The sequence below is a fragment of the Eublepharis macularius genome, chromosome 6 (genome assembly GCF_028583425.1).
Source record: "Eublepharis macularius isolate TG4126 chromosome 6, MPM_Emac_v1.0, whole genome shotgun sequence".
NCBI lineage: Eukaryota > Metazoa > Chordata > Lepidosauria > Squamata > Eublepharidae > Eublepharis > Eublepharis macularius.
In genome coordinates this window covers 41,691,599-41,717,275 of record NC_072795.1, presented here as the reverse complement: position 1 = coordinate 41,717,275, position 25,677 = coordinate 41,691,599, and the positions used below count along the sequence as shown (strand labels likewise).

Genomic DNA, 25,677 nt, shown 5'->3' with positions numbered 1-25,677 from the left:
TAGCCTAGTGATGAAAGCTTTATTTCTTGGGCAACAGAGTTCTAGGCAGAAGTGAAGGAAATGATGTATGACAATGTAAAGGCATTGAGAAAAAGCGCCGAGAAGGTTGCAACAGGCTGTGTAAGAAACAAAAACATTTTAACATTCCTTTGTGGTTTTTAGCATCCCAGAGAGCTACAGAATATGTCACAGCATAGGGTAGTGGGGAAGTTAATATATAAATTCCATCTTGAGTGGTACATATCACTATATCTACTTAGTACTAGTAGCTATCCCAGAAAAACGGGGAAAGAGCTCTAGCAATCATTACAATTCCGTCTACAAATCAGCCAAAAAAGTTTTTAAAGTAGTTCAATACCAAATTCTCAATCCCCCTAGAATTCAGACATAGTATTCAAATTATATATAAATAAGAATTTTATATTCCATGCAACAGTGTAAAATCCTTGGCCACAATCCTAATGAAATACTTTGATCCAAACTGACAAAGTTCTAGAAAAGTTGTTTTCTATTGTGACACCTTACAATTAAATACGCTAGGTTAGGTTTACTATTATGATTTTTTCAATCACTCCTCCAAACTCAAATTAAAATAATTTACCAATGACAATTTTGTCCATCAATTAGTGTCAATGTTTTAAGGGTTTTGTGTTTTTTCCAATACCATCAGTTATACCAAGGACTAGTTCACACATATGTTAATTAATATGGTCTGCATATTTCTCTTCCTTGTTGGGATGAGGTAACTTCTAAGTAAGGTTTGTGAAGATTAGCCTTTTTTACACAATTTCTTCTACGCTGACTCTATTTTTCTATTAGGTCACTCCACTGTATAAATGAATGGTTCCATCATTTTACTAGCTAAATGTAACTCTGTAGCACCAAGAAAGTATTAGAATTATATTCACATCCAGTTTTGTTCCAAAGCTACCATCAGTGTATAGAAGCACCCTGTAACATTATGAAACATGCACTTACATTCCAAATGGTTTAACAGAAGCTCTATTGTACTAAATTAGTTTTGCTTAAGCCTTGTTTCATAAAACTTCAGAAGTAATGTTCTGAATACAATTACACTCAGTGAATAGTCAAGCATACATAGTCATGCATACAAAAAATCAAAACATATCTTACTGCAACCTACTATGAGTTTCCTGAATCTTCAGTATAAGAGGAAACTTGAGAGCACAAAAATGTGTTAAAATATTCTGTTAAAGCAGACTAATGATAAGCTAGATTTCCCTGTCAAATTCAACATTCACTTGTCCAACTAACAGTTTAAATACCACTTAATACCTTTAAACTTTCAGAAAGTGTAATGTTTATTCTAGAAGAAGGGAACCATTTTCTAGGATACAAGCTGTTCAATTAGTTCCTGTTATTGCCTAAACAAAAAACTATACAAATTGAGGTCAACTGTAAAAGTTAGTGAATTTACAGAGATGGCAATATCTGAAATTCAAGACAGATTTCTGCACTACTTATGCTTATAAGTATACAATCATGCTGTTGCCTGTGCAATTTTACTGCCTTCAAGTGGGGCGTACATATGTAACTCATTAGCTACACAATGCTAGCTCAAAAACTTCTACTGACGGTAAGAATGTGCTCTTGCATTAGTTCCCTGCAGCACAGGGAAACACCACTTATGTATTAAGGGACAATATGAGCTAGAAACATGAGTTTAAAACAAACAGAAATGGCTGGTGGAATTTGCAGTCGGTACTTAATTCTAGGAAAGCAGAACTCACAAAAAAAAACTCCAGCCATGGACCAAGTACTCTTCTTAGGCTTGATAAAGTGAAACCCATAGGTTCTTTACTCCTTCCAAACCAGTACTATATTCAGAATTGTTCAGACCTAACCGAGGTTCAAGTTCTGGAATGTGATATTTATCATAAAGTCTAACTGTAATTCTCAATTTGGCCAAGTGTGAGGACATTTAAACCCAGAGTTTGCAGCAATGAATGGATCTTCCTACACACCTGAAAAATGCCTCAGGTTTGCAGAAAAATCCAAAAACTTTTTTAAAATGGGGGGGGGGGGTTAATTAAAAAACCCAAAATGATAAAGGAAGTGCCTATCGCTTCAAGAAACAGATGCTCTTAGTGGCTGTTGCTAAGCAACCATAACAGTTTTAACAGTATTCCAGGCTCAGTTTCTGTCAGTAAAAGGCAGGGGAAAGAGGCAGGGCCCTTTCGGCTTTGAGGGAGGACTCATCAGAGCCGGCCAGGCTTGATACCGAACGACTTTCATGACCCACCCCAGCCCAATTGCTTGTTGTTGTTCTACAGCAGCCACCTCCAGGCCAAAGCCAGTTAAGTATAGTAGTCAGAATTGCAGAATAGGATCCAGAAGACCCAGGTTCGACCCAGGAATCACCATTCTGCTGTGGAAGCTCACAGGGTGACTTTGAGCCAGTCACACACTCTCAGCCTTATCTCAGGATTATTGAGTCAATAAATAAAGGAGAATGATGGAAGCAGTTTTGGGTTAACACTGAACAGAAAAGTGATATACAAATGAAGTAAATAAATAATATTGATGAAGGTAAAAAGTAAACTGTGGGTTTGAAGGAGAGAAGGCAGTAAGGAGGTAAGCTTGGGGGCTGCCAGGAGGATGGAAAGAAGAAATAGTGTGGAGAAGGTGATACAAGGGAATGTGAAGTGCCCCTTACAAGTCCTTGCAGGTTCCCTATCATGCAACCAGGCCACAGGGGACAGGCTGTGTGGTGGTGGGAGGAGGGAAAGCTGAAGAAAGGGGGGCAGACCAAGGTGGGTGGGAAGGACAGAAGGAAGCGAGAGAGAGAGAGAGAGAGTGAGAGAGTGAGTGAGTGAGTGAGTGAGTCTATGAGGGTCCAGGGAAGGGAAACTGAGATCCCTCTCTTCAAGTCCTTGCAGTTCCCCCACTTGTTTTATCCTAATCCTCTTTCTTTTATGAACAAGATGTCATAAGTTCTCCTCTCCACTTAAGGCAAAGGAAGAACGGCTTGTACAAAAGTCTTCAAATTAGATGCCAGTCTTCCCCCATGAGCCTGGTAATAACAAACTATAAAATCAGAACATGAAATGTTCTGAAGAAATATTAGCAATACTTGAAACAAGAGTTATTTTTGCTCTTTAAATGTTTTGTTTTTAATGTACATGAATTTTTTAATTGTATTTTTAATATGTTGTTATCCGCCCTGAGCCCGCTCGTAGGAAGGGCGGAATAGAAATCTGAAATAAATAAATAAATGAGTGAAAAGCCGATCCTTAAATCTCAAAAGGATGCCTGTTTGAACTTACTGAATTAGAACAAAAATATTTAGTTCCAATTCTGCCTCTAAATGTCCTTAAGAAGCTGACAAGCAAGGCAAGACAGACCTCCCTGATGCTTCCTTATCACCTGACAATCAGAGATTATTTGGTCTGCCCCTGAGTAGCATGAGTGCCCTTAAAGTATTTCAGAATATAAGTGGCTTGACGCTAGTAGAAAGAGACATAGTTTTTTGCTGTAATGTGTTAGGTTGCTCTTAGTTCCAGCTACATTTAATGCTATGAAGATTCCATTTTTAGCAACAGCTTTACTAGTTAGTCCTAACAATGCCAGCATGTTTATTCCATAATAGCTAAATTATCCAAATCCACAAATTCCATTTTTCTAGTTGTCTTGATTTAGTTTCATTCCTACGTCTACCTTCTGCAAAAGCAGTTCTTCATAGAAGTCATCCTTGTATATACTTCTTTGGTTTATAGTAGAGTATGATGTTGCAATTGGATAAGCACAGTGCACATGGTATGTATGAAAATGTGCATAAGCCAGATATCTCAAATGAGTTTTTGGGAGCAGAAGGAAGAATTGATAAAAGTCTATTTTAAGACTACCACAGCTAGACATGATTAAGGGATTCCAACATGACCAATTTAACCATAAAAAGGTATGTACACACGCGTTTCATCCTATGATGTAAAACTAACAGGTTTGAGCAGAGGTAGTTGGTTCACAGGCTCCAAAGACTTCTTCACAAACTGTCACCCAATTTTTCATTCACTCTTCTGCTGCATCCAGTATCAAAATAAAGGGCTTTTAACCTTTTCAGGTACAGTGCAGATGCACACGGTACATAAATCAGGGCCACCCTCAAGCTGAGGCATTTCCCCTCCTGCTCCCTTCTCCAGGATATTTTCACCTTTCTCTTGCTAGTCTTAACCATGTTTTAGATATAAATATGTATCAATGCATCTGAAAAGTTTGAAAGCAGGATTAAATCAGTTTGCTGAAGGCCCACTTCAATACACCTATGAAGTATAAAATCACTTATGGGCATTCGGAGATCAGACCATCTTCAACAGGAATTTGGCTGCTTAAAATAAGAACACTAATTCACATGCTTAGTTCACAACAGATTTTTTAAACGGGGGGGGGGGGGGCTTCAGCCACATATGTGGGTAGTTGGGACTAGCAAAACAAACTGTGGGATGGTAACTTCTGCAGACTTGTTTAGAAGACAGCAGCATTACCACCCTGTTTGCAATCAGTTTGTGACAACTTCCAGTCCCACTCGCCATATGCAAAAAACCTCTATCTGTGACTCACTGTGAGCATGGTTTAAGTTTGTACCAATTTTTAACATGGTGTATCCCTGACTAAAAAAAATCAGAAAGACTTCAAACTACAGATACCACATGCAGAAATTAGTCGTGAGAATGAAGTATTCAGCTAGAATAGAACTAGGAAGCTTTTGTTCAATCTAATACAACACCTAAACTTTTTAGTACTGTGGGTCACAGATTTCTTGTGTTTCAGTGTGTGGACCATTATACTTCTTATACATTACACATCATGCCCGATGCTACCTGCTAGCCTTTGGAACTAAAATTCAATTCTTTGTCTAAAACTAAACTAAGCCTTAATTATTTGTCTAGCCTGGTACTGCTGTACTGAATGCACAAATAGTGATGTCCTAAGAGACATAAATGTATTGAAAAGGGTAAACCAAGAAACAGTTTCTATTTTCCTTTACCCTACATATTTAAAACAAGCAACAACACGCAGAAAGAAATGAATTTTAATTTAGCAATCATCACCTTTTGTTGTAGCAAGGTATTTACCATTTATACAGCATAGTAATTTAAAAGCTTCGTGTATGTTGTTACAATGATACATAGTATCTCTCTATGATAGAGTAGTCTGAAAGCATGCTGGCTTGCCTAATGCATCAACTAAGCTTATGTCTGCAAAGAGATTTGAACAGCTCATGCATCCTGTACTTCCAAATCCTATGTTCTGCCAGTACACCAAACTAGCTCTCAGTAGTTCTCTGCACATGGCCCTTCCAATTTAGGACAGCCTCCAGGTTTGCAGGGGGGGGGGGAATTGGGAAGGGGTTAACACCTATCCAAACTAAAATGGAAAACACCCACTCACAAAATGATGGGTGGCACTGTGAGGTTGCCTAGCAACATCATCAAAACAGGTGGTCTGTCTGGAAAGGCACTGAAAGCAGAATTTGAAAGGCTAGAAGACAGCAAGAAGCAGGAAAGGGAAGGTTAGAGAAGGGGAATCAGTTTTTTTTATGTATTTACTTCATTTTTCATGAGCCTTTCTCATTGAGCCATGGGGAGATTGCGGAGAATAGCATATTTGAAGACCAGTAATTTGAGACAAAAGCTACTAATCACAGAATCCTGTTGTCAAGGCAGACACTAATTTGGCATAATCTCAAATATAGTTCAAGATTACTGAAATACATATTTCCACCTCTATTGTAACGGAAATCCTCACCCGCACTTTGCAATATGAATGGAGGCAGCAATAGCTCACATTTTATGCAGACAACTGGATAGCTATGGGAAAGTCCAAATGGGACAATTTATACTTGCTGTATAAATTGTTTAATAAACTGTTAACTCACAATACTGAAGGAACCTCATTTAGCTTTTTAAAAAGCCAAGCCAAAAATGAACATTGTTTTCTGGAAAATCATCAACTCACAAAGCTAGTGTCTTGGGATGCTCCAGGGGACCATGAGCATCACACACAAAGTGTATGAATCGGAACCTCAAGTTCCCTTCAAATAAGTTTCCTATTGAGACCTACTGTTGCAGAGTCTCTGGGAAAGTTTTAAATAGTTTATTTTCAGAGAATCGCCCTTTTTATCACTGGATAGTTTCAGGTTTTGATGAAGAAAGTCTTTTTAATAGCAGAATGCAAATACTGATTAACAAGCTACATCAGTGCGATTTCAAGAAATAAAAATATTTGTAGTCACATGTGTGAAAATGCAGGAATTTCAACACATTCTACCATCTTGACAGTGATGTAAACAATAGATAAAAAGAAATTTGCTTCATGTTCATTTTCATTGCTTCATTTTCAGTTGTCTTCATATCTGGAAACATGTGGAATTGCATCTATTGAAAGTGTAATGTCTACTTATCTACTTATAAATCTCCTCTCACATGGTGGAATGGATATTGTAACTGTTAATATGATATGGAATTAGCAAATATTGCAAGTGATGAGGTGGATCAGTGACATCCAAGGATGAAAGTTAAATTCGGTTGAAATATGAGTGGATAATCACATCCAGACATATTACAGAGTTCTTTGGGGATGTTAAAAATAGTGTCACTTTTTAATGTATTGGATTTTTCCTTGAGACATAATATATGCATGAGGGTACTTTTAAAATTTTCTTACTAAATAAATCTCAGTTAAGTATTTTATTTACAAAATCTGTATGCTACCTTTCTGTACAATAAGAGGTACCAAGATGACTAACAGATAAAACAAAATGCATCATTAATTCATAATAGCAATGAAAACCTAAATTAGTGTGGGGGGCACATTTTTTTATTTAGTAAATATGCTAAATCAGATCACACTACTTAGGGCATCAGAAAATTTCCAATTTTTCAGAAATATTAGGTGTGTTCCTCTAAATATTATATAGGTGCTGTTGTACTTACATGGGTCTTAAAAACTATTTCAAATCTATTTAAAATGTTATGTTTATGTTCCTGTTTTTAATCAGTTGGAAATTAAGCTTCTGTTAATCTTTATTAGGATTCCATGGGCACCATGGTATCCACCATGCAGTATCCATGGCCATCATGACATCAACCACGACTTCCTTTAGCACCCATCAAGATTTTCAGAAAGTAGGCAAAGCCATTGTAAGGGGGAACTTATTATTGGCTGCCCTTATTCAAATGAAAGTTTTCCCACAGGAGAATCTGGAGGATCGGTATACACCCCTGGGCTTTCCTTAGTCAGTGTGGGGGTCCATTTTGCCTTCATATTTTCCTTCTTCCCAGGAGGTATGAGGAGGGAAATACTCCATTTTGTCTTCCACAGCAGCTCCACCTCCTATGGCAGTCATTTTGGGGTGGTTTGATGGGTAATGTTTAATGTTGCTACTAAGCTAAATACATGTTTTTCAATAAAAAAACAAGCTGCTCATTTAAAACAAACTGCAAATGCCTATGTATTTTCTTTTCATCTACTTGGAAATAAAATGGGATATACTTCTGCAAGATACTATAAGTACCAGTTTTAAAAGGCAAACAAAGATAATGCCTTGTCCCAGAAAAGCAGCATCAGCAGATATGGTAGATTATTACATAGTAAATAAGTACACAATGGTAAAAGGGGAAAGCTTGGTGTATATTACACAACAAATGACAATTGTACATCAGGTATTCATCCTCACATCACAAACAAGGATACCACATGCATATCACCTCTTGTAGATCACAGCCTGTGTGTGCATTTATGTTTGATAGCCCTTAAACCCAGAGATGGGAGATGACATCTTAATAAAAATCATACATAAACAAGGGGGGGGGGAGATATGGAAAGGGGTTTTTGAAAGGAAGGGGAGAATCGTGAGTTATGAGATAGCCATGGTGGCACAGCTTTTGCTAAGCAGTATCCAATATACCACAGACCCCCGCCCCCACCGCCAGTCCAGCCAGCTCTATACAGGCCAGAAAAAGAACTTCCAACAATGGTGAGCCAATCTCTAATTATTCCTACAGGTTTGATAATGCCTCTCCCACCATGCTACAGAGAACAGGAAATGAGTAGGGCTAAGCCCTTACCCGGATTGCCACTCTGATTTTTCCTCCCATGGAGAAGGTGGTGGATTGACTTGGTTCCTACCTTTCTGGGGGCCTAACAAGCAGCCTCTTTCATGAAAAAGCATAGGAATAGAGGCATAGCTTTTTTCCTGCTAGAGATCCAGCATTTCATCCCTGCTCCCTTGGGAACAAAGTCCAATCACTTCTTCCTAAATTGCAAATGCACCAGTCAGTACTAGCTACATTCAGGGTTTAATTTAAGAGAGATTTTAGACAGTTTTCCGAATGCAAATATTTTTAGTCATAGCTTAAAATTGAAAAATGTAGTTGCATGAACTAGAATTAGTTTCTCTTTTACACACTTTAGAGCATAATCAAGACTTGCTGTTAAATGTGGGTGTCAAAAGTTTTAGTCCTCTCCACTTTCTGCAGCAAACCTTACCTATGTAGCAATGACACCTTCATGTTCATTCCTTGTGAAAGACTACAGGGCTACACCTTTGAACGCTGACCACACTTTCAACAGACAGCTACCCTGGAAAACTCATGTTACAGCAACACGAATCTTGTTATCCCTTTCCCCCTTACAATTATTTCTACCTTGCACTTGAGAAAGGGTGACAAATGACTCAGGAATCAGTATAAATGATTTTTTTTCTTTCCCCTTAACACAGCTAAGCTGCAGCTTTGCATTTGGTACCCTCACTTCCCTGAGCTAGATGTCAATTGTTTTAGTTAGAGAAGCGAGTCTTTCCTCAACAGTTTTCACCAGCCAGGGTAGGCAGGGGTTCAAATTACAAGAAACAGCCCAGTTCAGACCACATAACACCCAAGCCAAGTTTTGATCTCAGAAGACAGACTGAATTTGATTCCCCTCCCCCAATCCCATGTGTGGTGTCAGTCTAAGATCTAGGAGACAGACACCAGTTCAAATCCTCACCCTCCCACGGAAGCTTCCTGGGTTGGGTCAGTCACACACTCTACCCAACTTACCTCCCATGGTTGTTGTGAAGACAAAACAGAGAAATGTATGCCAATTCCCACCCCCCCAAAACTGGGGAGAAAAGAAGGATATAAACAAAGTAAATAAATGTACTCAGAACAGGAACCCTTTTCCAACACACATACTTCTCAGTAAAATAAGCAACATTGCATGCAACATTTCTAATAAACATACTACAGTCAACTTATCATGGCTTGATCAACTGGCATCTCGTGCGCCTTCACCATTTAATTGACTCTGAAACTGCTCTGCTACTATTGTGCAAACTGAATAGACAAGCCTTTGAGTAATGTATGCTGCAGCTCACTCTGATCCCCTTTTCTTTTGCTTCACACTCTTCTGGTCTTCCAAAACCACAGAACATGATAATTAAAAGTTGGAGGAAGACATTTGGAATGATTATATCAATAGTCAAAACCAGCCTGAGGCAAGCACACTGTAAAAAACAACATGGTGGATCACACCAATGGCTCATCTACCCCAGCATTTCTCTCTGTGGCCAATAAGATGCCCCCAGGGCTCAGATGCCTAAGCTTCCCCGTTGCTGCACCTGCAGCACTGGTATTGAAATGATGACTGCTTCTGAACATGTAGGTTTCACAGAGTTAATGGGCAATGGCAATTGATGATCAAACCCTCATGAATTTGTCAAAATCCCTTCTAAGCCAACTGAACTCCAAGCTATCCTTACATCCAGTGGCAGTGAATTACACAAGCTGCTCTTCGAGTTCCTTTTGTCTGTTCTGAATCAATTTCCCATTCATTCCATGGTGTACCCTTAGTGGTAGTACCATGGGAAAGGAAGAAAAATTTCTCTGTATTCATCTTCTCCATCCCACACATAATTATATGTCTCCTCTTAAAACCTATTTTCTCTAAACATAAAAGCCTTGAACTCCTTAGCATTTCCTCACAAGGAAAGAACACCAATACTTTAATCATTTTGGGTAGTTTTTTTTCCAGTGCAAAAATATTCTTGTTGAAATGGGGATAACTAGAATGGTTACCACTGATTTATATTCTCAGTTGAAATGAACCTTATTTTTCATGCTGCTACCTATTCACTCAGTTTCGAGAGGACCTTTTGGAGCACCTCACTAAGTGCACTAGTTCTCTGAATAATTTGGTATTATCTGCAGACGTGGCCACTTTGCTGCTCACCTTCAATTCAATGTAAAGTGCTGGGCTAGATGAGCCATTGGTGGGATCCAGTTCTAGAACCCCACTGCTTACTTCCCTCCATTATGAGAACTGCACGCGTACTCCTCTCTGCCTCCCACTTTGCATCAGTGAACCACTACTTTGCATCAATGGAATTCAAGGAAATTGACACACCAGTGAAATTTACAGTCAAATATGAATTACACCTGGCACACTTTTGTCCACTGAATAATCTTATTGGATTAAATGAAAGCTATCATCGATCAGCACTGAAGATGGAGGGATAAACATATATAAAAGTCATTTTCACAAATTACATATATGCCAGCAGTTACATGCACTAGCGCAAGTGAATGGTTTAAGAAATCCAGTTTAAACATTCTGAAAAATAAGTGCATAAAAATATCCTGTTTAACTGAAAGGGAAGTTTAGTTTAGGTGTTAAGGAAGAGGGATAGTCTTAAATTGTACACAAGTTACAGTTATGTGCAGTAATAAACTTTTTGGATAATTTGAAGGGGAAGATAATCTAAATATGGCAAACAAATATGCCTGCTATAGCAAAGCATAGTGGGGGAGGGGTTAAAAAGTACTGATGGAACAGCTATAGCCAGATGACCAAAGGGCATTCAGAAACAGAGGATTATGCAAGCAATAAATTAAGTAAAATGCCTATCATACCTTAATTAAAACGCGATAGACTACATTACTTAGGGACCAGATGCAGCCCACAGCCATGTATCAGCACCCCTGGTATAGAACAGTAATGAAGACCAAGGATGGTTATCCAGGAACTACCATTATCTCAGTAAGTTTCTGGACATATTATATGCAAGGTTTGACAGTTCATTAACAATGATTACATGACTGTAGCCTGTCCACAGAGCTCTCTGCAGACAGGTTCCAGTCAAGCTATCAACACAACTCAGTCTTCTTCTAAATGCCAGTATCAATTGTGAGCAATACTTGGAGCACATCCAGTTACATGTAACCACTGGCTTAGGGCACATGCACACTACAAACATGTTTATTTCACAGTGATTTAACTGCAATGGGTTTTTTATTTGTTACCAACTTAAGTTTCACATATTCCCTTCTCTTCCCTGTTTGGCTGACATAATCAATAAATGTTATTTCTCTGTTGCAACCGGTTTACAAAGGTGTTTTATTGTGCATATAGATATTCTGACTTTTTGTTTTTCATAGACTGACTACAACATCCGCACAAGCATCTGCACAAGGTCAGTGCGTAAATAAAGCAATTCTGAAGAAGATATCAAAACGAGACTTAATTAGCTGGCAGACCATCAATGATCTGCTAGTTCACTGCCTCTTCTCATACTTTATGTTCTTATATATTTGCTGTTTTGTTTACTTGCACTGTTATTGCACGACATACTGAATGTTTATATAGTCATCATATTATTGTGCAATTCAGGACCATTGTTTCTTTTTTGTGTGTGGCCTCTGGTATGGAGTATTTTTCACTGTGTGGATTTATTCAAAACATCCTAGATACTATAAGGTTGGCAAGGGCATTAAAAATTGGTTGTTGTGGGTTTTCCGGGCTGTATTGCCGTGGTCTTGGCATTGTAGTTCCTGTCTTTTGTAGATCTCTGTCTTTTGGTGCTACACCTCTGAAGATGCCAGCCACAGCTGCTGGCGAAACGTCAGGAACTACAATGCCAAGACCATGGCAATACAGCCCGGAAAACCCACAACAACCATCGTTCTCCGGCCGTGAAAGCCTTCGACAATGCATTAAAAATTCTCTGACAGATCAGTAACACCCAGCCATCCATACCCCTTACAGAACAAGTGCACCAAGATTTCCTAGAAAGGGAAGGACAATTAATTTAGTTTCATTCTGTGTGAAGCTGATGCCTTTATTTTCCTAGTACAATTATAACAAACATACAATATGCTCAAAAGTTTTGGGGTCCCAGCTGTACAGCAGCTGTTCAGGTACAGCTAACAGCACCTTAAGATTAACCATCTTAAAATCTACAGAGTAGCTTCCTCTAGTTGAAGAAACATCTAGATTTATGTGAGTGCCCTTTTCCTTCATGCCTTTAATCTTTAAGAGCCTTGGTGGAAGCTATCCATTTCAGAGTATCCTTTTATTTCAAGCAAATAGAGATTACAGGTGCTCATAAGGGAAATCTATGTAAAGTTATTTAACTATTTCACAAAGACCCTTCCCCATGTTACAATCTAGCTCCAAGACACAGTCTTTTCCATTAAAGTATATGACTTTAGGCTGGAACAGTATTTCTAACTCTTATGTACCAGCTTCATGCTCAGACACCAAAGGTGACAAAGCACCAGAGAGATATTCCCCAAAACGATAATCTGCAACATCACCCCAATTATTACTTGCCAACTATAAACAACAGTTTACTGTAAGAAAGACACATCACTTTCTGGGTGAGGACGTGGCTCAGTGACAAATCACCTGTTTTGCATATAAAACGTCCCAGATTCAATCCAAGGCATCTTCAGTTAAAAGGATTTCAGGTAGAAGCTGTTTGGAAAGATGTTCCTCTACCTGGAGAACCACTGCTCATCAGTGAGGATTCACTCACTGCATCTAACAAGTGAACTCGAGTCCACAAAAGCTTATGCTGAAATAAACAGTGTTCAGTTGTTTGGTACCACAAGACCCCCATTTATTTTGGGACAGACAATACTGAGCTAGATGAACTAATGGTTAATTTCTGTACAAAGCAACATCATGTGTTCTTACACTTCCTGTATTTTCAAGAGTCCTGTAGTGCCTTTAAAACTAAACAAGTTTACTGTAGCCTAAGTTTTCAAGAACCACAGCTCTCTTCATCAAATGCATCTGACAAAGACAGCTGTGGTTCTCAAAAGCTTATGCTACAATAAACTTGGTTAGTCTTAAAGGTACTACAGGATTCTTTACTATTTTGGAACCACAGACTAACACAGCTAACTCCTCTGGATCCTCTGTATTTTCAAGCTACCTTATTTCTACAAATATTTTTGTTATTTGGCACCCCTCCTATCTTGCTCATTTTATGTTTAAAATAACCTATAAGTCTTATAGTCCATATTATGATTTCTTCTACACTTCTGGGAGAGCCAGCTCACCTAGCTACAGTGGTATCCATGTAGCTGCCTCACTAGCTACAGTACTTCCTCTATGTGGCCTTTGATAAGTGGTACAAATATGCACAGACAGTAAACAAAGAAAGCAGAATGGAGGCCATGAAAAAGTGGGAGGGGAAAAAGGCATCGAAAATTATCAGGATACAGAAATAACAGTAGCTGGACAGCTATCAGCATCCAGTAGATACTAAAAGACCATCCTAGAGATGGTTCCTGCTATTTCTCACCCCATCCCCACAAACAGTAGGATTTATTCCAAACAAATACAGGATTGCCTTAAGAGTTTGACTCTCATTTCACCTCTGCAATTTTGCAGTGACATTAGTCCCATTATCAAGTGTAAATATACAAGTTCCAGCCTCACACCAACCATGCTTCCTCATAAGTGAACCCCAGTGGTCTACATGGAGCTTATTCCCATGTGTCTTCAACTCTAGGCAATAGCTTGGATTCTGTAAAGATTTCAGCAGGATCCTGCTGAGATTTCAGTAGACAGAAGGAATATTTGTCCATGGAGTGCAAATTCCTTCCCCTTTCCTTCTGGAGCCCAAAATACCTATCAAAATGCCATTCCTAAGGTACAGGGAGATCTCCAGAAACAACTGGGTGAGGGAAAACTGGAGATCTACAACCAGACAGGAAACCAGTAAAAATTACATATATACACTCCACCAGGTAAAATTCTCTATAGGAGTCTAACTGATCCTTAAACACAATGAGAGCAGAAAATCATTTGGGCTTAATTTAAATAGTTAAATTAGTTGGAAGCTTCCTTCCTAAACATATACTAAATATAAATATTGTATATATAAAACTATTGGCATCTAAAGCTCTTGGCCTTTTAAAATGCAATTAATTTCTACTATATTTAACATTCTGGTTTTCTTTTCTCTCTTTTTTAGAAATTTTTATTCTAGCTAGCTCACATAGTTGAAAAAAGTAAGAACAGGATTTGGAAAAAACTATTTTCTTAGAGAAAATAAGCTGGCAAAAGCACTCCAGCTTCCAAAAGCCAAAGTATGTGTGCATGTACAAACACACATGCACCTCCTATCTCAAAAGGAAAGATGACCCTTGTCAAAGCCTTGTTTGGAATTGCAATGCATGGACCCACCCTTTTGCTGCAAAAAGATCTCGTTCTTCCTTTTAATCCCCTTTGTCTTTTTTTTCTTTTTAATGACAGGCCTGGTACTGTCACAAGAGCCAATATCTACATGAAGTCAGTGTTAGGGAAATCACTTTGTCAAAGGAGAATGGGATGTGGCCTTAAATCTATGTCAGATCAATACTTGCTACTGATGAACAGGATGGAGACTATGAAGAACACTACTTACATTAAGAAACCCAGAAGCAGCATTATTAGTGCAGGCTGCACTATCAAAACGAACCTGAAAACAAACGCTAGGAGCGTTTCTGAAATGTATGCCAGACATGGACTACATCTAAACCCATGCCAAGCTTTCATTTCTTTCCACTGAGTAAATGCGACATAGTCAGGCCTAACATGTAGGCCTCTGTAACACAGACAGGACCTTTGTTCCATGCACCGATGTTTTCCCCTAAAGCCCTCGACAAAACTTTCCACTCTCCCCGCCCTAATGTTTCCCTGTTCCTAATCTAAACTTTTTCTCGATTTCCTGATGCTTTAAAACCCCGCTGCGACGAACATCCCCCCACTCCGGGAGGACTGGCCATTGGGAGGCAGGAACAATAAAAGTTGTAGAACAAGCATATCGGCCTACGGAGCTGGCGAAAGCCCCGGGATCCGTTTGACTGTTAGTCCCGGACCGGTCGGCAGGAACTCGAAAGCCGTCGCGGTGGGGGGAGAGGCCGAGGAGCAGAGAGGAATGTGGACGCGTTACGCAAACAAGCCACTAGCCAGTTTCTTCTCGAAGGCCCAGCGACGAGGACCGGCTCTACAATTACCGGGGTGGAAACAATCTGCTTCGGCGCTGGGAATTCGGGGCCGGATGAAACAAGCACCCCTTTGACGCGCGGCGCGGCGCAGCCTCCCCTCCCCCGGTCTCAACATGGAGGCACCTGATCAGTTTGCATTTCTGCCTTTTTATTGTTGTTGTCGTTATTTGGCATAGGGAAGATTGGCCTGCTTTGCCTCCGCTCCCTTCAGTGCATTCGTTGGCAGGAGATCTTTTATCAAGTAAATAATGTACCACAGATATATACATAGAGAGAGGGTGTCCCCCTGGGGAAGCAGTGGTCAGTAGGGTACGAACCGGGGTGCCGTGTCAAGCCCGGCACTGTCCTTTTGTATCTGGTAGGCAGGCACAGCTCATCGGAACCAGCGGAGGGGGAGGAGGAAAGGGAAGCTAGGCCTAAGCCACAATGGGGAGGGGGGGGGGGCAAGAAGATACGTGTGCGCTGCGTGCCTGGGGAGCCAGGCTCGAACGTGGGGGGCAGATTTGCCCCACTAACCCTCCCTGGGCTAGAACCGGGGAGAGGGGAGGAGAGAAAGGCTGAATCACGATAAGCTCCGAGCAGCCGCTTGGCCATTTTGTCAGCTCTGTTTCTGCCACCTCTTCCACCACTCCTCCCCCCCCCCACCATGGGGAGAAGCTGAGATTTATCACCCCCACCCCCCAGAAAAAACACTCCTTTGTATGGGGAAGACTTCCTCAAGCCCGTCTGAGGGCCTCGAGTGACCACCGCCGTACCGTAGTCACCTCCCACCACCTTTCTCCCCCCCCCCCCCCACTCCCGGCCCCAGGCCTGCCCCCACCACAACGCTCCACACAACGGCCCCCCTCCTGTCAACCCCCATCCCACTTTCGCAGCCCACAAGGGAGAGAGAGATGAGCTGCCACCCTCCGGACAGACGAGAAAACCCAGCCGCCCCCACCCTACCGACCACGGCGCCCCCACAGTACCTAGTTTGTCCCGACGCGGCCTCCGCAAAGCGTTCCGTGCTTCCCCAGCAACTCCAGCTCCTTCTCTGTCCTGCCCGGCGCCTCTTCCCTTCAATTATCAGCTGAAGCCGCAGCACCGACCAGCGCGCCGTCTACCTCCGCTCCCGTCCCCCTCTCCAGTGGCGTAGGGGGAGGCCGGGGACTACTTTACCCCCAAAGGGGCCCGGGGCCCCCGTTCTCCCCCCCCCTCGCCAGCAGCGGGCGCCCTCCCCCTGCCTGCCTAGGCACTCCCTGCCGTGGAGCGGGCAGCCCCCCCTCCCCTCGGATTGGCGGCGGTTCTACCCTTCCCGTCCCCCTCCGCCAGCCTCAGACGTTCCTTGGCGGAAAAAGAGGTATCCCTCCGCCGGGGTCGTCACCCCCGGGGTGCGCGCAGGCGTTATTTCTCTAGGGCCGGGGAAGCCACAGGTGGCGTCTGTGGTGGCTGTTTGGCCCCTTCGACCGCGGTGGTTCCGGGGCCTCTTTCCGCCGCCGCGACAGTAAAGCGCCGTCGGCTTGAGGAGTTGAGAGATGCGTCTCCTTTAAGAGGGGCGGGTTTCCAGTGACCCCTCCGAATGCCCGCCCCTTCCTGGTTGTCATAGCTACTGGCTGTTGGCGTCCTAAAATGGCGTTTCTTCTCCCTGAGGTTTTGTTTGAGGCGCGTGGACAGGCCCCAGCGCCCAGCAAGGACTTCTGTCAGCTTCTTGTGAATCGAAAGGATGTGAGTAAATTTTCCCCGTAATAGACCCTTGAGATGTTTTCCCTTGTTTTCGGGAGAGTAATGTGCCCGTGAGGCTGCCTTTTACAGAGTTAGACCATTTGATTTGTATGTTCTGACTGACGACTGCTCTCCAGCGTCTCAGGTGGAGGTCTTTCTAGTGTTGCCAGCCCCCGGTTGGGAAATTCCGAGAGATTTTGGGGGGTGGAGTCTGTGGAGAACGATAATATCTCAACTGTCTATAATGCCATAGAGTCAACTTCCAAGGCAGCCATTTTCTCCCGGGGAACTGATCTCTCTCACCTGGAAATCAGTTGTAATTTTTGGAGATGACCGGCCACCTCTTGAAATTTGAGAAATAGAGGTTTTTCACATTGCTACTACCTAATCCTTTTAATTAAGGATGCTAGAGATTGATCTTGAGGCCTTCTGTGTATACAGTAGGTGCTCTGTCACTGAGCCATAGCTGAGAAACTCATTGGACCAAATTCTTAGCCTAATCCCTCCCATAGGATTGTTGTTGGGATAAAATGGGTGAGTACATTAATGAATGCTGTCCTGATGAGTGGTATTTGTTTTTTTAAAAAAGCTTTGAGAGGCACATGCAAACTTCTCAATCAACTTATGGTGGCTCCATCATGGGGCTTTTAAGGCAAGTGAGAAGCAGAGGTGGTTTGCCATTGCCTTCCTCTGCAGAGTCTTCCTTGGTGGTCCCCCTTATAAGTACCAACCCTACTTAGCTTCTGAGATCTTATGACATCATACCATGTTGTCCTCCCTCCCTTAGATAGGCATAAGTTAGCATAAATTTAACTACCTTCCTCCCCCAGATAGCAGAGCAAATTCTGCTGTGCGTGATCTCTTCATCCTTTACTCAAACTGTTCACTGAGGGGGGGGGGGTCATCATTTTTTCAACCCAAAGGCTTCAATTTTATACTCCAAAAAAAAGTGATAATCATAATTCCGGAGGGGTAGTCAGGTTTGTTGTATTAAATATTAATAGTAATCTACTTGTTAATTATAAGGTGCAATTAAATTCCATAAAATGATTGATAAATAGCTGGATTCAATAAAACCGCATAAATACAGGAAACAGCAAAAAAAAACCCCAGAGAACTCAAACAAGAACAAACCATTTTTGTGAAAAGGGCTGCTTACTGAGTTGGAAAGTGATGACATTTGGACAACTTGGAGAAAATGTCTCTTCTGCATATATGGACATTTATACTTTGCTACTTAGCATTGTTACTTGGAAGCAAGTTTATTTGAAAATGGTAATTGTGTCTTATTTACTTACTTCTGCGGACTTAGGAAAGCACATAGGAAAGCATGTCTTTTTCAGGGATCCTGAAAGTGCAAGAAAAGGGTCTTATAACTGGCTAATGAAAGTAAGAACATTCCTGAGCTGGGAGCTGTGTCAGGTTTATTATCAGAAGGCAATATAGAACACTGAAGGTCATCAAGGACATCATTGAGAGGATCTGCCGGTGTAAAAAGTCAAAGCCTTTAGCTTCAAGGCTCAATAGAAAATGATAGCAGCTGAATATTTAGTAATGCTGCACATAAACTAGGGCAAGTATTTATAGACCAGGTGCATGAGTAATAATACAGTTTTTCAAAAAAAATCTCTTGTTTATCTCTTCAGGAATTCAAAAAGTAAAGGAATCACTTTATCCTTAGATCACAGAGTTGTTTGGTATAATAAGTAATGTTGGAAGCAAAAATTCAAACCTTCATTTAGTCATGAATCTCACTGGGTAATCTTGATGTAATTTCTATCTTTCATCCTAAAATACCTTGTAGCATTTATGGTAGATAAAATGCAATAACTACATATAGGCTGTCTTGGCTTCTTCAGATACATACTGAAAATTGCATGTGTGGTTTGTATGCTTTTTCCTACGTATTAGTATTGAACCTGGGCACTAATTGTATTCTCTGGGTTAACAGCTTCTTGTGATTCTGTCGCCCAGAAATAATAGCTAATGTCTGGTGTGACAGAAACCCTGAACTTCAATACTGATCAAGACTGCACACTAGAGCATCTGGAGTCTTGGACCCCTGAGGTTTACATTAGAATAACCCCTCCATCCCCATTCCACATTGGACCGTCTTGTCAAACTTAATTTTTGTAGATAAAGGAAAAATCAGTTTAGGCCAGACCAACTATTTGTCATGGAAGTTCAGAGGCATTAACAACTATTTGGCAGGTGGGACTATCATTCTGGAATTTATCTGATTGGTAACAGTAACATGATTGGCTAAGTTAGCTAAGTCAGTCTTACAAAGGAGGCTGACTAATATCAGATTCCATTTCCCACAAATATCTGAGAGTTCTGGATCTTTCTTTTTGTCCATTTGGAACACTGTGAAATGTGGTGACCCCAAGATTGGCTCATAGAGTGAAAGACTCCTCCATCATCTTGGTACTGTAAGGAACTCTGTACATGCTCTGAGGAATCTACTACAGCATAGATAACATGTACTTACCTGAGTTATATCTACTTTGTTGCTTTTTATTTAGAAGTCTGTGGGCTATGATAAAGTGTGCTCTTCCCTGTTTTGTGTTTGTCCATCTCCCTCTTTTAAATCCCTTTTGGACTCCAACCACCTTTTTTTCTTTTCTCCCCTCTATTTTATAATAAATCCTTTTCTTTATAAAGACATTTCTTGGTTCTGTCTATTACAATATATTTAGTATTGTATATTTCTCTGTGATATTTCTCTTAATCACTTCCCTATATGCCATACTGCAAAGACACTACATTTTTTGCTATAAGGTATTTTCCAGGGTTTAACCTTGTTACTTGCATATGGGTTTAGTATCACACTAGAAGGATACCTTCTCAAAGTATCAGTCTAGTTGTTCTCCGGGTGTCCCTGAATAGTGGCAGCCATTGCTAGGTCCTTTTGCAGGAACCCTTTGTCTAAGGGAGATTTCCCAGCCAGTAAAGGCACCTCTACCCATTCCTTCCATCTCAAGTGGTTGGCAGCAGTATGGGAGTCAAATTCAAACACTTTTCCCCCCTGTTTTTGTTGAGAAATCCAATTTTCTTTGTTTTTTGCTGGGAAATCCCAACAAGAAATGTAAAACAAATTTTGGAAGTTTTTTGGAAGATCCAAGATGATCCCTAGATAAGGAAATAATGCTTTGTCTGAAAATGGGGAAAAAATGAAAGAATAGAGTAATAAGCAGCAGGAAGCAAGATTACTTAGATTCCAGCTGGAACTTATTCATGTAAGAGCAGCTCCTAGAAGTGAGAACATGCAGGGCAGCAGCCACCCCTGTGGGTACTCACTCCCCAGCTGATGTCCCCACACCACACAAATCTGAGCCATCAAGGGTGAGTTTGTGCCATGTGAGGGCCATCTTTGGGGGGGCGGGGTGATACTGGTCCAGGATCATCCTACAGGTCAAATGGTGGCTGGCCTCTGCACCAAGGGCGCTGGCCAGCTGATCACATGCTTTCATTCTGGCTGCAGTGTGGGAACTGGGACAGGGCAGGTGATCTCATGGGCAGCAGATGAATCTTCCCCCATTCCTCCCCACAGGCACTTTGCTTATGGCCATGCTGGTGGTCCTATGCCAGTTGGAGGCTCGGGTAGACCAGGTGGCAACCATGCGGCAGCACATAGAGAGAGAGAGAGAGAGATGACCAGTATACAAGTGCTGCTGCACAACATGGAGAAGCACATATGTGTGGCCTCATGGTGCATGTCATAGGCCTGTCTTATGGTGGCTGGCCTATTGGCCAGGAGGATATGGGGGCATCTCCAGCTGCTTGCTGGGGCCATGGGCAGGGTCTGTGACCTCACTGGGGCATCACTGGGTGACAAGCACTGTAGGAATCGTTAACCACCATCTATGGACTGAAATGGGGTGCCTGTGCAGCCTACCCTGTCATTCACCCAAAGCATGGCCCGCTTTCTTGCTGAGTTGCTTATGTTGTAGTTTGGGTTGGTGTGTTGATAGTGTAGAGTTCATAACAAAGTCGATCATTTATTTATGAATTTGTACTACTTGGTTTCCATCACAAGATGGGTCCATGCCTAGCCCCATTGCAAGTCATGGGCATCTTTGGAGCACAGCATCCCCTGGGCCAACAACTGGGATTCTAGGCAGCATAATCCAGGTGCCTTGAGCGGGCCTTGCTGCTGCCGTAGATGGTTCTGGATGGTGGATCTTCAGTGGCATGAGGACAGATCACTATTTGGGTTCTGCAAATGGAGGAAACACACAAGCAAGGTTTTGCCTGTAAAGATGTATACCCATTCACAGACCCAGGGGACCCACAGGGACCCATGGCTAGCATCCCACTTTGATCAGGCCAACAGCCAGGCATCAGAGATCTGCAGAGTATGCCCCCTGTAATCTGCAGAGGTCATGGATCAGCAGTGGGTGAGGCTCAAGGTGCCATTTGCAGGAGGCCATTGTTGGTGACAGCCCTCTTGTGGTGATGAGAAATCAGGTCCTCGGGTCTGCTGGCCCTCTGTGGCTGATTCCACACACACACCCCTTGCAGCTCTGCCATGTCAGTGACCTTTGGTCTCATATAGCATACCCATTCTTTAACCCCTTCTGCATAGGCCAAATCAGTTCTCATACTACAGTGTTTTTTTCATGACCATCTGCACCCGACTTCCCCACAGTTGCATGGAAAATGTTGGTTGCACTCCAACAGGAGTGTTGTGCAGTGTTGCTGCAGTGTTGTGGTGCCACTGCTCGGCCGTGGTTCGGTACCACCAGATCAGTCCAACAGCATATCTTTGTGTTATGCCATTAAATCTCTGCAATATGCCAACGGAGAGGCTGACCAGTTCCCTGTATGCTTTCTTGAATAAAGGAAACAATGGAAAAAACTTGTCAGCTTCTGCCTCAATCTCATGTTGTTATACAATGAATAGAAAAAAATATGCAAGGTACTGATTTCTCCTGTTGACTGAAGCATTTAATAAGTATTCTGTGTTATCAGTGGTCAAAACAAGCATACCTCCAAGCAGCTTTCTTTGCATCTAAGTTTGTGTAACTCTGATAAACCCTGCTTAATTGTCTATCACTGAGAATTTCTGCAGGGAGATGGCTATCAGTGTCACTTTTCTGTTTTAAAGATTTTTCCTCCAAATCTTCAATAATATTAGGTCATACTTGAATACTATAAAGGACAAGAAGGGCTAACATGATCAGGAACACTACTAGAATATGACTGTGAATAGCAGTGAGTCACAAAGAAAAAAGGGCTACGAAAAAGAATTAGGATGGAACTCAGTTAATGCAACGAGGTTGTTCCAGATGGTGAGGTTAGTTTGAGAGCAGGATCAACCATTCATTGCGCGTGAGACAATAAAGGACAAAAAGAAGTCATCTTATGCATCCATTGCCTAATTAAACTGGGACAGTAATAATAGAAATGTAACTAGAGAACATTCTACTGAATGTGTAATTAATATTACATCTGTCACCTACTCTATTTGGCCAGGCATATGGTTTCTTAATGTAACGTGTAGAACATTTACCTACAGTAAATGAAATGTGTCTATGGAAGAAAATTTCTTTCCCTAAAGCCTCTCTTGTGTTTTCTTGACTATATCTATATTTTTACCATTATGTTTAACAGTATATGAAAACATATCAAGGTTTCAATTAGTTGTTTTATTACTCATAATTTTCTAAATAAATAATAAAGATGTTCAGATTTTCTGTTGCAGTCATTTGGGTTCTTCTACCAGATTGCTTCCTATTGGTCTGTATACACAGGTCTGCAAAGTTGTTGTATATTCTTCACTTGTATAATTTGTGCATTGAAACTTCCTCCAAAGAACTTAAAGTGACACTTAGCATTACAGAAGCTCTGTGAGGTAGGTCAGAGATAACAACTTGCTTGGGATTGCCTCAATGAGCTTAATGACTGATGGATTTCATCATGGGTCTCCCAAATCTCGACCTAAAAATTCAGCCATTATAGCACACTATTCTTGTGTTTCACCTATTTTAATGACATTCCATACTTTTTAAATGATGTTTCATGACCACTTATATTAGTTCCAGAGGAGTTAGCCGTGTTAGTCTGTAGTAGCAAAATAAAAAAGAGTCCAGTAGCACCTTTAAGACTAACCAATTTTATTGTAGCATAAGCTTTCGAGAATCACGTGATTCTCGAAAGCTTATGCTACAATAAAATTGGTTAGTCTTAAAGGTGCTACTGGACTCTTTTTTATTTTACTTATATTAGTGACTCCCTTGTGTTTGTTTTAAAATATTTTTATCCCATCTTTCCATATCAGCTTGAAACATGGTCCTCTTGAAACAAAAATGCAATTAAAATCACTGTATAACAATATTTTTAAAACACTGTCAGAAAATACAGAACTAACTGCCAGATGAAAGGATTCATAAAAGCTCAGTTCAAATACCTGGGGAAAAATTAGATGTAGAACAATATATTTTACTGAAGTGACGAGACAGTTAAATCTAGTAATCATTGTGGGGGGAGGGTATATTTTCCCCCAAAGGATACTTCACATCGATTTTTTTTTAGATAATATTGTTTTAAAATAGGTCAGGGGTAACTGCCAAACTATGGTTGCTTGTTTGAAAGAGCTTGATTTCTCTGCAAGTTAAGAAAGATAAGCAAAATAGCTTTTGCAAGAGACTAAGTTTATGTCAGCTAAGCAGAGAAAGCAAACGTAGCTGTCTTCCAAATGAAAATCTCCTTCAGAAGGAATCCTGCCCATTTATTGCTCTGTGTAACTTGACGGTTACATGAGCTGAATTGACATTCAATAGAAGTGACATTCAATACAGCTGTAATGCAAAAGTATGTGACATCATCAGAATCCTGCCCTCTGAGATTCTGGGTTTGAGATGCTGGTGATTTTCCAATATCGTTATACTTGTTCACCACGTTGCTGGGGAGGGGGGAGGATGTTCAGGTAGTTTGAGTCATTTTCTATTTTCTACAGTACTGTGTAAGTCCCAAAGCAGCGTAAAGTAAGATAAAAAGTTAAAAGCAGTGCATACAGTAAAATGCAAAGAAAATAAAGATAAAAGAACCAGCAGCCAATATCAAATAGTATGCAAAGCAGTACCAGCCTAAATCCAACAGCAGCAAAATATCTCAACCATCAGAAATAATAACTCAAACCAAAATCCTGCCAAAAAGGATGTCTTCACCTGCTTAAAGATTCTAAAACAAAGACATTTTTTAAAGCACTGAAAACTTGGTTAATAGCATTTTTTCAGAATGTCATCTTCCATTTCTGAAATTATTTTATTTACTTCATTTATAACTTGCCTTTCTCCTCAAAGATGACCTAAAGCAGCTTACATCAGTCTCCTTTTCTTCATTGTATCCTTACAACAACCCTGTGAGGTAGGTTGAGTGACTCGCCCAAGTTCAAGAAATAAAGTTTTAGTATTCAAACAGACTTATATAATCAAAGTATCTGCACATTTCTCATTCTATCAACAAAAGTTTAGCCTATCCAAACTCAAAATATTTTTAGAAACATCCTGAGAACTGATTCATAGAAATCCCACAAAACATCCTTCAGCTTTAGGAAGTCTCTAAAACAGAAAAAATCACTTTAAAAGACCAGTGTTGTACAGCAGTATGAACCCAGGACAATAGAAAGAGCAAGTATTTTGTAATAATACTGACAACTGGAAAGATTGGTGTAAACCGGAAATAAGTAGAATCAAATTGCAGGAAAAGGCAGCAACTAGAGTGAACATGGGTGGAGTAAACATTAACTTTCGAGATGACTGGGAGTCCAGGCAGTTCAAGCTTTTTGTTTCCTTTCCAACCAGGATCAGAGCCATAGGTGGCTTACGGAGGCTTTACAACATAAGATTGGCAGCATTGGAGAGTTCACAAATTCCAAATCTGAAACTCTCAGTTCTATTCAACCTTCTTCATTGCACATAGTCAAATATAATTATTTATTTGATCTTGTAGACCACAGGCTGCTTTTGATTTTAGTGTGTAACTTAGTTGTGCTCTTGTTACTGAATGGGTAACAGTTTAACCTTTGCAGATATTCTTAAGTCTTAACACTAGTACTACCTTCTCTATAGAAGAATGGAAATTATTTTCTATTTGCTGATTGATTACTTTTTCTTTTCAAAGAATTTATCAATATGTTACTTTTTTAAAAAAATGCTTTTTAGCAAATTACTATTTGTGATATTATTTGACCTTAATTAACATATACCACTTATTTTTTGTTTTTAATATGGTTGTAAATGATAGTCATAAAACACTTATTAGGTTATATCTTAACAGCTGTGCTCATCATAGAATTCAACACTATCTGTATATTGAGTCTGATTTTCAACTTTGAGCAGATGGATTTTAGTAAAAGTGTGCTGAGATCTTAAGATTTCCACTGTTGGTTTCAGCCAGCCTCTACATCAGGGCACCCTGAGAATTTTAAGTGTTGAATATTCATCTGACTTTTTCAGATTCTATGTCAAATCAGTTTATCACAGGTTGTGATTTTATCACATGTGTCTCCCTTTAGTAATGCAGTTCTGATCTCTCTGCTAATCTACGTGCACTAATAAATATTGTTATATATTCCATAATACCATTGTGTCAAAAGAGTTTAGTCAGCCATTCATTAGGGAACGCAGCGTAGCGTATGAGTTCTTGGACTAATTGCAAATAAATATTCTTTCTTTCCTTTTTTTCCCCATTT

At 40.7% G+C, this 25,677-nt stretch overlaps 2 protein-coding genes across 5 annotated transcripts in view; one reads left to right on the top strand and one right to left on the bottom strand.

The window, feature by feature from the left end:
• Positions 1 to 16,412, bottom strand: part of TRIP12 (thyroid hormone receptor interactor 12) — a 106,658-nt gene extending 90,246 nt beyond the window's left edge. For 3 of the 4 annotated variants that reach the window (XM_054983208.1, XM_054983209.1, XM_054983210.1), the window contains exon 1: positions 16,247 to 16,412. The gene's annotated coding sequence lies outside the window, so the exon portion shown is untranslated. The remainder of the gene's footprint in view (positions 1 to 16,246) is intronic. The other variant, XM_054983211.1, reaches the window with a different exon arrangement.
• A 190-nt stretch (positions 16,413 to 16,602) lies between these two features.
• The window catches only part of FBXO36 (F-box protein 36), a 58,237-nt gene continuing 49,162 nt past the window's right edge, over positions 16,603 to 25,677 (top strand). The window contains exon 1 of the mRNA XM_054984218.1: positions 16,603 to 16,982. Coding sequence (XP_054840193.1) covers positions 16,887 to 16,982 — 96 coding nt within the window. The 5' untranslated portion in view covers positions 16,603 to 16,886. The remainder of the gene's footprint in view (positions 16,983 to 25,677) is intronic.